Source organism: Lepidothrix coronata, unplaced genomic scaffold (genome assembly GCF_001604755.1).
Source record: "Lepidothrix coronata isolate B3197 unplaced genomic scaffold, Lepidothrix_coronata-1.0 Scaffold52, whole genome shotgun sequence".
NCBI lineage: Eukaryota > Metazoa > Chordata > Aves > Passeriformes > Pipridae > Lepidothrix > Lepidothrix coronata.
The window spans coordinates 1,741,192-1,754,352 of NW_016690232.1; the positions used below are offsets into that span (position 1 = coordinate 1,741,192).

At 52.0% G+C, this 13,161-nt stretch overlaps 1 protein-coding gene across 8 annotated transcripts in view; it reads right to left on the bottom strand.

Moving 5' to 3' along the window:
• Nucleotides 1–4,403: 4,403 nt before the first annotated feature.
• The window catches only part of PACS2 (phosphofurin acidic cluster sorting protein 2), a 78,417-nt gene continuing 69,659 nt past the window's right edge, over nt 4,404–13,161 (bottom strand). For all 8 annotated transcript variants that reach the window (XM_017815777.1, XM_017815774.1, XM_017815773.1 and 5 more), the window contains 3 exons: nt 12,756–12,982; nt 10,646–10,759; nt 4,404–9,703 (listed from right to left, as the gene is read on the bottom strand). In XM_017815777.1, the coding sequence (XP_017671266.1) occupies nt 9,585–9,703; nt 10,646–10,759; nt 12,756–12,982 (460 nt within the window). In that variant the 3' untranslated portion in view covers nt 4,404–9,584. The remainder of the gene's footprint in view (nt 9,704–10,645; nt 10,760–12,755; nt 12,983–13,161) is intronic.

A 13,161-nucleotide genomic window follows, 5' to 3' on the forward strand; every position in this document is an offset into this window, starting at 1 on the left:
CCGGCGGAGGGGGCCCGGCGGCGGCGGCGGCGGCGGCGGCGGCAGGGAGGGAAGGAGGGAGGGAGGGAGGGGAAGGAGCCGGAGCCGCCCGCCCGCGGCGTGAGAGGGCGGCGCTCCGGCTGCGCGAGGGGAGGGACGGGACGGGACGGGACGGGAGGGAGCGGGGCTGGGGGCAGCACGGCCTTCTCACACACACGGGAGGAGGGAAAGAGGGAGAGACTGCGTGTACATCCCCAGGCACGGGGTCAGACTGCCTGTGTGCACACGCAGATCGCCCGTCCCCGCACATGCACAGAGCCTGCCTGCACACACTCACGCATAGACTGCCTGTACACAGACACACACACATACACGGCCTCTCCTCACACACACAGAGCCTCCTCACATGCACAGACCACCTGTGCTCACGTATGGTCACACGCACACACACACCTGGCCACCCCTCAGTCACACATACACCCCTGTCTTCACACAGTCCTCCTCACCCAGCTCTCCAGTCCCCACACATGCTCAGCCATCCTCGCACACCATCCCTGTTCCGGCATGGACAGCCCTCCTCATGCACACACAACAGCCTGTCCTCAAGTACAGCCCGACACACACACACACACACACACACTCTCAAACACCACTTGTGCTCACATCTGTCTGTACACACAGCTCTCCTCACACATGCATCTGCCTGCACTTGCACACAGCCTTCCTCATAGCACCCTACCTGTATATACAGCCCTACACACACTCCACCTGTTCTCACATGCACATCTGCCTGTACTCACAGCCCTTCTCATGTGTCACCTGTATTCACACACAAGTCTCCATGTACAGGCACCACCTGTGCTTGCAGATGCTGCCTGTCCACACACACACAGAGTGTTCCTCACACACCCCCATCCCGTCCCCACCGTGGGCAGGAACAACAGGTCACTCCACAGACACAGCCCTCCTCAAGCCCACCCACAGCCTGCTCACTCTGTGTGAGATGCCCCTCACACTTGCACCTACATCCACATGCTGCCTGTTCTCCCTGTACGTCCCTCCAGCCCTACATGCACAGGAGTCCCATGCCCTACATACACCTCCTGCTCCCGTGCCCCACTCCTCCACTGCCTCACTTGGATCCCCACAATGGTGCAGGCTGCCTGGACTGTTCCTTCTGCACTTGTGTCACCCACTGCCACGCTGGGGCTTTCCTCCCTCTTCGGGTGTCAAGCTGATGGCTTTAGCTTTCCCTTGCCCACTGACCTGGGGAGGTCACCGGTCCTGTGCGCACCAGGGCTGCACCACACAGGTACACCTCTTCCTCACTCGTGCACAGCTCCTGTCCAAGTGTTCCCCCAGCAGCCATGCTTACACAGTTATTGAACAGTTGTCAGGTCCAGATCACTGCAAAACTTTCACATTGCACATTACCATTTCCTCTCCTACAGGAAGCAGCAGGCTGACACCAAAAAACACCCCAAGAAACCATCATAACACTTTTACAGCAGGTCCCCCCAGCAAAGACTGACAAAGTGCAGCAGCGTAGGTGACAGTCCATTGCCCTCTGAAGACTTCTCCATGCACGTGGCCAAGGCTGGTTGATGAACTCAAGGAAACATCATGACATCATGACTCTCATGGTCAGCACAGGCAGACCCAGGGAACTGCTGGGCTCTTGGGATCAGCAGGACAACTACACTTGCTCCTCAGCATCAGTGCAGAGCCGGAGAGTCACCTGGTGTTGCCGAAGCCAGGTGTGTCCTAGTTAGAACCGCTGGGACCAGTTCATCACTGGATGAATGTAACCCAAAACTGTGTATTCTATAGCCTTCCATGCCATTTCCCAGAAGCTGTTGTCAATAGACTGACTATTTGCACCCTCTGCCCAGAGCAGCCTGACTCATCAGGCTATAAACTAAGAGGCCTTCGAGATAGGAGGGTGTTTTTGTCCTCATGCCCATTAAGGAACCCCCTGCCCTGAGGGAGGTACTGGGCACTCCTGCCTGAACTGGAGAATATATAATCTTGGAGTCTTGGGACTTTTTTAACCACTCCTGGGATCCAGAGGAAGACTGCAGATCACCGCTCTCAAACAGACTGCAGACCACCACTCTCAACCAGCCTGCAATCACCATTTTTGACCAGACTGCAACAGCACTCTCACCAACAGGTTTTCCCCCCTCTCCCTTTACTTTGGACTCAGGGGGCCCAACTAACACCACTCTGTTCATGCCCCAGGGTGCTGGGTTATACATTTGGGTTTTGTGGGTTAAAACCAATTGTTTGTCTGTATAATCGTACTTATTGTATTATTTTATTAAATTGTTATTCTGATTTATAATCTCTCTTTTGTGTTGAGTTCATTTTCCCCTGCTGATTTACCTTTAAACCAGCACAAGGTGTTAGCCCAGGACCCCTCCACATAATCAGACAGGTCAGAATGGCCAAAAAATATCTGTCATGAAACTTTTTGCTGGAGCCCTTTATGAGGGCTGGGCACAGCCTCTACCTGCACTCTCAACCCTGGTTCTCCTAAGTCCTGAAACAGCTATGCAAGACCACCTAAACATTGACATCTGCCAAAATACATATTTTTTTTTGAAAGAACAGGGCTTTTGTTAAAATTTGCTTTGCGTGTTAGGGAAAAAAAAAACCTACAACACCAAATCTGACAGTCCTCGGATCCCAGTAGGGCACAGGGCTCTACTTACATGTTTCCAACGTGTGCAAGGAGCACGGCTGAGTGAGGAGAACACTTCTGGGGGTGAAAGTTGGTCAGCCAAAAAAAGGTCAGTGCACCAGGGAGCACCACTGTGATATTTCCTCCTTTCTGAGCCAGCCAGGGAAGCGTGTGCCGGCACAGGCACCGAGCACACCGCAGGACACGAGGGAGGGCTGGCTCTCTCCAGGCTGCTTCAGCAACCATTAAGCAGAGCAAAAAATAATCCAGTAGGACACAGGAAAATTATCCAGAATAAATATTTACAAATCGCATCACAGGGCACTCGGTAGTTGCACATGAAGAAGCGGAGGGTCACGTGGTGTTGACTGCTTTTTCCAGATGCTAAAATGTGCTTTAAACGACAGCAGCAAAAACCTATCGGAACTTCCCTGCCGTTCCTCTTCCAGGTTAAGCAACAGCTGTGGCCACAGCCGGGGTCCAACCAAGGCATTTGACTTGGTGTGTTCCCCACTGATGTGGGGCTGGTCCTCTGCTTCCCCCACCAGCACATGAGCCTTCCCATCACCTCAGTCCCCTCCACTTGCACCCTCCTTCCCATACTGAGATGGGCTCCTCCATGGACTCTAAAAAGTGAAGCTCAGGATGTGCCTCTTTCACACAGCTGTGCCCTCAGTGCAAGTTTATAGGTAAACCTGTGCAAAAAATACACAGCCAAAACAGCCTTCACACGCTTGTCTACACAAGTTGCCCCACAGTGCTTCTCCCATCTCACCAGCAGCCAGGCTCTCTCTGGCTTTTGGTGCTGTTTCTGCACTCAAGAGTCCTGAATTTGCCCTCTCCTGAGCAACCCACCTTCCTTCTGCCTGGAATGAGCCAATGCCTGCTCCGTACCACCTGGGTGAGAGTTGTGTCCCCTTCTACAGCAAAGGGCTCGGGTCATAAATGTGCCTGCACTTGGCCAGGCCACACGGAGGGGCTAGAACATCCACTGAGACCCGAGTGCTTTGAGAGCAGCCTGGCCCACTGCAAGGGGCTCCCTTCACCCCAGCTCCTTGCTCCATCAGCAGCCACTCCTCCACCCCTCACCCTCAGTCAGGGGATCACAGGGATGCAGGCTGCTCCGGCTTGGCATCCTCCCCGCTGCCTTCAACATGCTGTATACTAGAGACCAAGGCCATGGCCCATTACCCAAAATTTCTTCACCTCCCTGCCCCAAAACAGCTGCTTAGCTCTTCTCACCTTCTGATTCCTCAGCACCAAGCCTAGGTGTTTGGAATCCCATACATCCCAGTTCCTCTCCCACGGTGCTCCCAGGAGCGCACACAGGTTACCACAGCCTCAATCTTCTCCCACTGAGATGCCCCCTTCTTCATACCCAAACACCACCATGTCCATCCAACACAGCCCCCACACCAGAAACTGGCACCAGCCTGGTCCCTTCTTGCTGCGAGGAGGTGAGGACTGGAGAGGGCTGTCAGATCTAGGAGAGCTGCAGGGAAAGGAGGCAGCAGGGACAGTGGAGAGGGCAACAGGGCTGCAAAAACTACAGGAGAGCTCAGTGCTGGGCAGGACGTGCCAAGCCACCAGCTCTGCCCTGGAAGTGCTGCCAGGTAGCTGGATAAATAACACAAGAGATCCCCCCACGTCAGAAAGTCATGCTGCTGTTTCCTGCTGAAGACAACTGCCCCAGTCATGCCAGAGCAGCCCCTGCTGAGAGACGACTCAGGGGACGGGTGTGTGCTTTCATGTCCAGTTTTATTAGTGTTGCATTAGTACCATAAAATAGTTGACGAGGTCGAGCACATTGCAGTTTGTTCCAAAAAAGGCTATTTACATTTAATCTGTCTTCATAAAAAACAACCCTAGAACCCAAACAATACAACAATGAAACAGATGGACAACTCGAGAATCTACAAAGTGATGATGTCCTGGTCTGGACAAGCCTGGCGGCACGCAGCCCAGGAACTGTGCTCACAGGGCGCTTCCCCACAGCCACCACATATATGCAACCAGGCAGGCAACACGCCCTGGCAGCTCTCTGGTCAAGGAGCAAAGCAGCAGCTTCCTGATGTAGCCCCAAACTGGTGCTCTTCCTTAAGGAAGCCAGTGACCTGCTGCTTTGCAAGTGGCACGTCCCTTTTCACCCCAGGCTGTCCCAAAGCACCCAAGTGATCCTGCAGGAGCCGGCCCTGCCAGGAACATCTCCCATGACAACACTGCTGAAGAGGCTCCAGGTGATGCTGCTGCTCATTTCTGGCCTTCCTCTGTCAGGTAAGCCCACAGGAAGTGCCACACTAAACACTACCACGCAGCCATCCACTGAGATCGAGCCCCCCCACAAGGGGACAGAGGCATTGCATCCTATCTTGCTTCAAGAAAGCTCCAGGACCCCCAGTCCATTACTACCGCATGGCAGGACTGTCCTAATCCCAGCCTTTCCAATCCCTCAGCACACCAAGAAGCAGGAGAAGGCCATCGCCTCTGCTGCCTTTCGACAGGATTTTCTTCTTAAACTTGGAAATGCCAGGTGCAATGCCCTCTGCCCTGGCTCTCCTGTGCTGTCTCCAGCACACGCTGCTGGTGAGAAACACAACAGGGCCTGTGCTGCAATCACAGGTTAAGCACAGGGCATTGTAGTTCTTGGCTGAATTTGATGATGGAAAGCAAACAGGCACATCTCCTCAGCCCCAGAAACCTCCCAGCCACCTACCCCTGCCCTCTCTGCAGGATAAAGCCACAAGCTTTATCTTCTGTTCTAATTAAAGCAGCAAAACACAGCCAAAGAGACCATGGCTCTCCCCAAACTCATGTGTAATTAAGGAGGACTCTGCAGTTACCACTGCAATGTAAATGGTAACAATTGAACTGGATGGGAACTGCAGCACTGAGCTAAAACAGCCGCCCAAGATGTCCATGACATCGCCAGCACCGCAGGAGAGCCAGCCCTGCTTGAGCGCTGGCAGGGCTGAAGCCCAGCCTTTGTCTCCAGGAAACTTAAGCCAGAAAACCAGGAAGCACTCAAGGTGCAACACAATGCCACAAAACCCTTCCATCTTTCATCTCCTTGCCAGCGCTGTTAAAGTAGGTCAGCGTCACGCAGCTCGGCGCGGCAGCGAGCCCGCTCCCGAGAGCTCACCTCCGAGCGAGGCGGGGGCCTTCTCCAACTGCAGCTGGAAAAGAAACCGGCTGCTTTGAGAAGTCACAGCCAGAGGAGCTGGAGAGACAGGCTCCACAGGGAGCAGGGGCAAGCTCTGGGACATAAAGGGTTACAGGGACACCAGGAGACAGACACTGCCTTCAAGAGCACCTCCCTTCTGGAGATCCACTCAGATGCTGCCCACCCCAGCCCCTGCCTTCATTGTCAGACTGCACAGCTCAAAAGCAAGCCCGACTTGGGAGACAACACCACTGCCTTTCTTCATTTGAGATGTACCTTCCCCACCCAAACTCTAGAGAGTCGAAGGCAGAGTGGTGCTGTCTTGGCTCTAAGCCATCCTTCTGCACTCACCGACTTGCAATCACCCAATCCCACAGGCTGGCACAGCTCTGCGGGCACAGGTCCACTGCTGCCCCAGCAGCTTTCCCTGGTCCAGCAGCAGGGATCCCTCTGGCTAGTGAGGCTTGTTCCTGGCAGGGTCCCCCCAGAAACTGTTGGGGAAGGTGGGAGGGTGGGAGACCTGAGGTCAGTCACTCATTCACCAGGTGCAAAGCCCCTTTCCAAAAAGGTCTGAGCCACATACATGCTGTGACACTCATTTTCCTTAGAGATAGAAATCTGTTTCTCTTCCAGTCAGGGACAGAAACAGCCACACAAAGTGGCTCCAGGTGATACAAGAGAAACAAGAGAGGCACAACAGCCTGATCTGAGCTGCGCCACCAAATCTGCACGGCCAGCCCTTGCCCTCCAGGGCCAGGAAACACCACATTCACACCCTGGGCACACAGCTGCCCTTGGGCAAGCCCAGCCTGCTACTGCTGGACTCCCTCCAGGATGACAAGGTTGAGACTTCAGGATGTTTTCTTGCATGGAAGAGCACTTCAGAGCAACAACAGCATTCCACAGGGGAGAAACCCTGCAGAGACACAAGCCCTCAGGTGTACGGAAAGTTTCCCAGTGAATTTGCTTGTATATAGTTAGAACAGAACACAAACCAACATGAAATCCAACGAGCAGAAGTGTTTCTCTCACACATACACACACACACAGTACAGCAGGGCAACACACATTTGATAGGCAGGACCCTGGAAATCCTGTCCTAGCTACCAGGTTTTTTCTTTACAGTAGATTGAAATACAAAGAGGAGCACAGTGATGGTTCTCCCCTCATCCCCCAGTAAACAAAGTTATTGCAGTCAGTCCACCCCAGCTCTGCAGCAGTAACACACTCCAGCACTGAGAGCTGCCCAGGCTGCGTGCGGCTCCCGACGCTGGAACCCAGCCTGATTGCTCTTGTCACACCAGCATGAGACTCGAGGAAGAAATCACAAACTGACTGATTTCCTTTACAGAGCTTTTTCTGATGCAGCAGCCTCAATAAAGATAAAGAAGTGATGTGCTTATATGCAATCTTCCACGCTGCCACTGCTAGGCAATGCTATACAGTCCCAGAGCACCAGCTCAGGTCAACCAAAAACACATGAACTGAGGGACCTGACAGCAGCCCAACTACAGCCAAACTTCTGCCACAGCCAAGAGCCAGCAGGCAGACCTGCCTGCAGCACAGAGTATTGCAGCTAGACAATCTGTCCTACCCAGCAGCCTGTCACTGGGCAGGGGACCGTATCCTCCTCCCCTGCATGGTTTGAAGGGAATACCCAGCCCCTGGCCAAGTAGGTTGCACTTGTGCTGGGAAAGGGTTTTGTGAGCTCTGCCAGGCACTAGATCCAGCTATCACCTCTTAACTCCTCACTCCCTGTCAGCAGAAGGCCCAGCAGAGCACACCACCACTGCCCTGCCCAGAAGAACCCGTGTGGGCCCTGTGCAGAGCTACGCAGCACAAAAGTGGGTGCCCCAAGCCTTTAAAAACCCAAAGGTAAGGAATCAGATTGAAAAAAAAAAAAAAAAGGTTCAAAAGCATCACTGCCCTCAGAAAGTGCCTTCTGGAAATGTTCCCAGTGCCTGGCTTGTCCGCAGGGGTGGGACCTAAAAGCACCCATCAGAAATTTTAGTCTCTTACCCTGAAATGCCAGAGATGTCTGTTCTTCCCCATAGCAAGGACACTCTCCTCTCCAAATCCCAGCTGCCACCTGCTCCCAGGCAAGCTTTGGGAAGCCTGGAGTGCAAAAGGCCCAGTCTGCAGCACCTTTGTCCCGCTGTCTCCTTGTAAGAGCATCCCTGGCAGCAACAAGGCATACAAACTGAACACAAGTGCAGCCAGAGCCAAGCCAACAGAGATACCCTAAAATTTCAGTCCTCCATCTCACAGGACATCTTGCTGACCAAAGTGGACAGTAAACCTGTCTGGCTTCATTCTCACTCACATTCCAATGACAGCTTCCATTCTGCACCCTGGAGCTGAAACCTCTCACAAAGCCTCAACCCATGGGCAACGCCATGCCAGAGGAAAAGCATATTCTGCTGGGGAAAGGATGTGATCTAGAGAGAAACACTTGTGGGGAGGAATACTCAGGAAGCAGAAGTTAAGGACAATGTCCATCTCCAGAGCAGCCCATGGGAGGCTGCCTGCCCTGAGCACCCTTCATTTCTGTTACATTCCTTCAGTTCCCACGAGGAGAGATCCTGAGTGGTTCGAGGACAAGGGCCCTGAAGCCAGGCAGGCTCCGGGGAGCAGTGTGGTCAGGGCAGGATGCAGGCAACAGACAGAGCATCCCACACTACCTCATGTGTGCAGTTTGACAGATGGACAGGAAGGCAGCTGGACACGCAGAGCGCCTGGCTGGCTCCCAGTCCAGCCACTCCAGTGATATATCACTCCACAGACAACGGCTCATCTTCCTGGATTTGTTGGTTTTTTGTTTTTTGGCAAATTAATTTTTTCCTGTTATTTTTTATTTTATTTTATTTTTTTTAGAAAGCATTAAAAAAAATCTGTAGCTGTTAAAAAAAATCCTTTCCCTTTAGAGGCTGGACGAGGTTTTATTGACAGGTAAATAACTGGTGTGAGTATGTAAATAGCAGCGACCCCACTGACATGGTGTCCTTCTGCAGCACAGCCAGCTGTGGGGACATGGTGACTGGCTTGGTTTGGTCATTGTCACAGACCTGGGACACTGGAGTTTCCTTCCTTTTAGTGTTTCCCTAATTACTCTTCCTGCCCAACCCTCCTCAGGCATCACTTCAGCACAAACACCTGCCTGTCCCCATGGCAGGCTCCATGCTCCAAAGGGGATCCCCTCTCCAGACCTCTCTAGCTATGTAAGTGGTTTGTTTTCCAAACTGGACCGTTGAACTCCCTCCAGACTCGCTGATCTCCCGTCCTTTGGCAGCAGGAAGACAGACTGGCCACCCTTTTCTCCTAGAAATATAGAGGGAGGGGGCCAAATGTACAGTAACACACATGATCTTCTGCAAAATCCGTTTGAGCTGATCCACGGCTCCCCCAGCCCACTCACACCAATGAGGTCTCAGGTTAATAAGCAGTGCAGTTATTCAGCTATCTGCTTGTAAGTGGTAGGTGTTCTTGGGCAGGTTGCCTGCTCCTGCCAACTCCCCCACGACTTCACGTTGTCAGCACATCTATATTTAAGACTGGGTTTTTTTGCCTTTGTTTAAAGGGGTTTCCTTCCCTTGTAGTAAACTTAAGAGTTAATAGAAAAAAGTAATTCAAAAGTAATCCAAGCACATCTGTAATTAATTCTGCAGGAGAGGGCAGAGCGACGCGAGTCAGAGTTGGCACGCAGTTCCTGGCTCCTGGTGTGCAGTCCCTGGGACAGGCAGAAGGTCCCTCCGCCGAGCACAGCTAGAAGTTAGATTTGGAGTGTCCAAATATGCAGATGGGAAAGTGCTTGACATGGGAGGACCACTGTGCTGCCAGCTGAAAGAACTTGACATCGTTCCACTCCACCCCATCAATCAGGACTGCAGAGGAGGGCAAAAAGAGAGGAAAAGTTAGAAAATAGGGAGGGGAAATGGCTTTGCTGGAAATCTCCCTGCAGTCGGCAGAGGGAGGCCTGGCCACGCACTGCTCTGCCCGACTACCCCACCCAGCTGCACACGTGGGGGAAGAAAGGCTCGGGATTAGACCAGGTTTAGGGAGAACAGCTCAGATTGTTGTTCCAGAATTGCTCACTGACACCAGAGCTCCCCAGGCTGCTGATTTCAGTGTCATCTGATCCGATTGCTCAGATTTCCTAAACACACTTCATTTTCTTTTTTGGGCAAATGCACTCTTACAGAGCTGCACATCAGTCTCTCCTCACTGGCACTCTAACCAGGAGACCCATGTCTCTTAGAGGGGTGACATGTTCTGTGAGTACTTCTCATGCTCACCAGCCTCAGACTGGGCCAGGATTAAGGAGGTGACCCAGGCAGATCCCTCTGTTGGAGATTCTCAACTGAACAGGCTACAGGGATATTTTTGATCCTGAATGCTCAGTTCCAGTGACAGCCACTTCAGATCTGTCTGTCAGATGAATATATGGCTCCTGCTGTGGCGTGTCTGTGTGCCAGCGACCTGCCCATAGGACCAGCCACACTCTCACCAGTTGCCACCAACCAACACTTGTACCAGTTGTGCAAGAGAAATAGAGAATGTAAGGGAGGAGAATGGAGCCTGGTCCAGCCCTTGTCCTCATCCAGAGCATTGATTCAGAGAAGTTCATAGGTAAGGGAGGATTTTCCCACATCCCAGACCTACTGAAGCATTCCCCCACGCTGGATACATCTAAGCCTGTTCCCCAGAAACACCCCCATCATGCTGGCACCAGGGCACATGGCAGGACACCAAGTCAGCCCTCTGCCTGGAGGACAATCATCTGAGCCTCATCCCAGAGCCTAACGGGATGCAAGCCATGCACTTACCACGCAGCATGTTCTGCTGATGTTTTGCTGTGCAAATCAACCTGCTGATTCCTTCAATACACTGGCTCTTTGACTCAACCTCCTTGTCTTTTGTTTTCTTGGGCAAAAACATCACTGGAAGAAAAACAAACCAGCACACAGTAAATCTATGCCACTCACAGGAGCTGCACTGACACTTATTTGAGTTTTTGTATTTAAACATGCATGTCTGAAAATTCTAAGACCCTCTCTTCTTGACAGGAGTGTGTCAGTGCTTAGCACTATCACCTATATGCACATGAGCATCTTAGCCCTAAGTGTCTCTTTGTGAAGCATTTCCAGCTCATAACCCAGGCCCCAAAGGGCACCTTCAGGGTAACTCCTGCTCCTGAGACACCAGGAGGGAAAACATCTGCATCTGCAGTGGCAGGTCTGCTGCACTGACAGCACCCCAACTGGGCTGGGCTGCACAGACACCTGGGGAGCAGGAGGGGCTACAAACTGGGGGCAGCTGGTGGAGAGGGAAGGCAGAAGGGAAGCTAAAAAAGGGTCCAGTTCCCTAAGAACTGTCCAAATGCATGAGCAAAGATGTACAAACCAGCTCCACAAACGCTGGTGGTGTTAAAAGCCTCTGCTGTAGGCTAGGCCGGCCCCAGGGAAGAACATCTGGAGTGTCTCAGGATTGCTTCTCCCATCAGCATGACACTTAAAGGGTGTCATCACAGGTGGCAGCTCTGGTACCGGCAGTGCCACAGCTGTGTTGGCCCAGGACTGACCTAGCTACACAGTTATGCAAGGAAGCTCTGTCAGCCTCCTCTCAGAGCCCCCAAAACCCCTGCTTCCATCAAGAGTGACTCCCAGGCCCACAGGCAGGAAGATGTGAAGGACAGCTACTGGCAGCTGAATGTAAGTGCAGAACTGCCTTACTGCTTCCTTGAAAATACTTCGCTGCAGAACTGTTCTCAGTTTCAAAAATGTTTCACATTACCAAGGCCAGGAGCAAATACAGAATTACTGACAACATTTAAAATGCCTTTTTTGTTAGTTTGTTTTGAGAAAATAAGCTTAAAGCCGTGAGTTCAAGAAGAAGAATAAAAAAGAAAAAAGATAACGTGAGGCTTTGAACTGAGAGCATTTCTCTTCTACTTCCTTTTGACCAACAAAGTACTCTGTGCAAAAGCATAAGAGTCATAGCATCCTTTAGGTTGGAAAAGACCTCTGAGATCATCAAATCCAACTGCTGACCTAACACTGCCAAGTGGACCACTAAAACATGTCCCCAGGTGCCACATCTACACATCTTTTAAATACCTCCAAGCATGCAGGGATGGCAACTCCACCACTGCCCTGGGCAGACTCTTTCAGTGCTTGACAATCCTTCTGGTGAAGAAAATTTTCCTAATATCCAATCTAAGACTCCCCTGGCAGAACCCAAGGCCATTTCCTCTTGTCCTGTCCCTCATTACCTAGGAGAAGAGACTGACCCCCACCTTCCTTTCAGATAGTGGTAGAGTGATAAAGTCTCCCTGAGCCTCTTTTTCTCCAGGCTAAACACCCCCAGCTCCCTCAGCCACTCCCACATGACTTTGCTCCAGGTTCTAGATCATCCCACTGGTTCTAGAGTGAGGCTGTGTGCAGGGGGAGAGTGGAAGGTCCTAGACTCCAGTTCAGGGGGTTCTCCTGTTTTGTCATCTCACAGGGATCCATGGTACTTGCTGGGCTATAGTCTCCCCCTCCCCCTTTTTTTTCCCTTACATGCCTTTTTTATTCTCTGTGGCTCTTTTGAGCTGAAGGCTCACAGGATGGGGATATCATCCCAGTAAGCATAGCTCTCCCAAGCTTCCAGCACTCTGTCCCCACCTTTGTTCTTCTGAGCTACACCATCTTAGCTGTTCAGCCGTAAGAGTGAACACATCCCCTTTTTACAGCACAAAGAGGAACCACCCTTTCAAACTCTATCACCTTATGTAGTCACTTCTCATCTACAGATTAGGATTTTGAGGATAAAAATATGACTGAGGTGCTGTAATGCAGGACTGACAAGTCAGGCAGCCCTGGAGCAGCAGGACAGGGAGAGCAGCATTGCATTCTTGGCCTCAGGCAGCAGAAAATGTGTCCACCTTCACCTTACCTTTTTTGTTCTTTTCTTTTGTCACGACAGTCATGGACATGGTTGGAGTGGTGGCAATCTCCCCGCTGGCAGGTAACCTGCTGACCTGGAGGGACCGGAAAGTGCATTTCAGTGTGTTTTTGGTAGTGGAGGGGTCCTTCTTCTCCGGGTCTCTCTTTCTATCCACGGGTGGAGCTGCAATCCAGTAATCCACCTGCAGGCCCATCAACTCAGCACCGAGGCCCTGGCTGGAAAACAAGACAAGAAGGTAATTTCTGCACAGCTCTCAGCAGTTCCCCCCATCTGTGCTTTTTTCAGAGTGGCTGGCATTCCTGGTCAAAGGATAAACACATGGCTCTTTGGGGAATCAGGCAGCAATGTTTCAGAGCGAGACCCAGCAATTACAAAAGCCCAAGAACTCATCCCT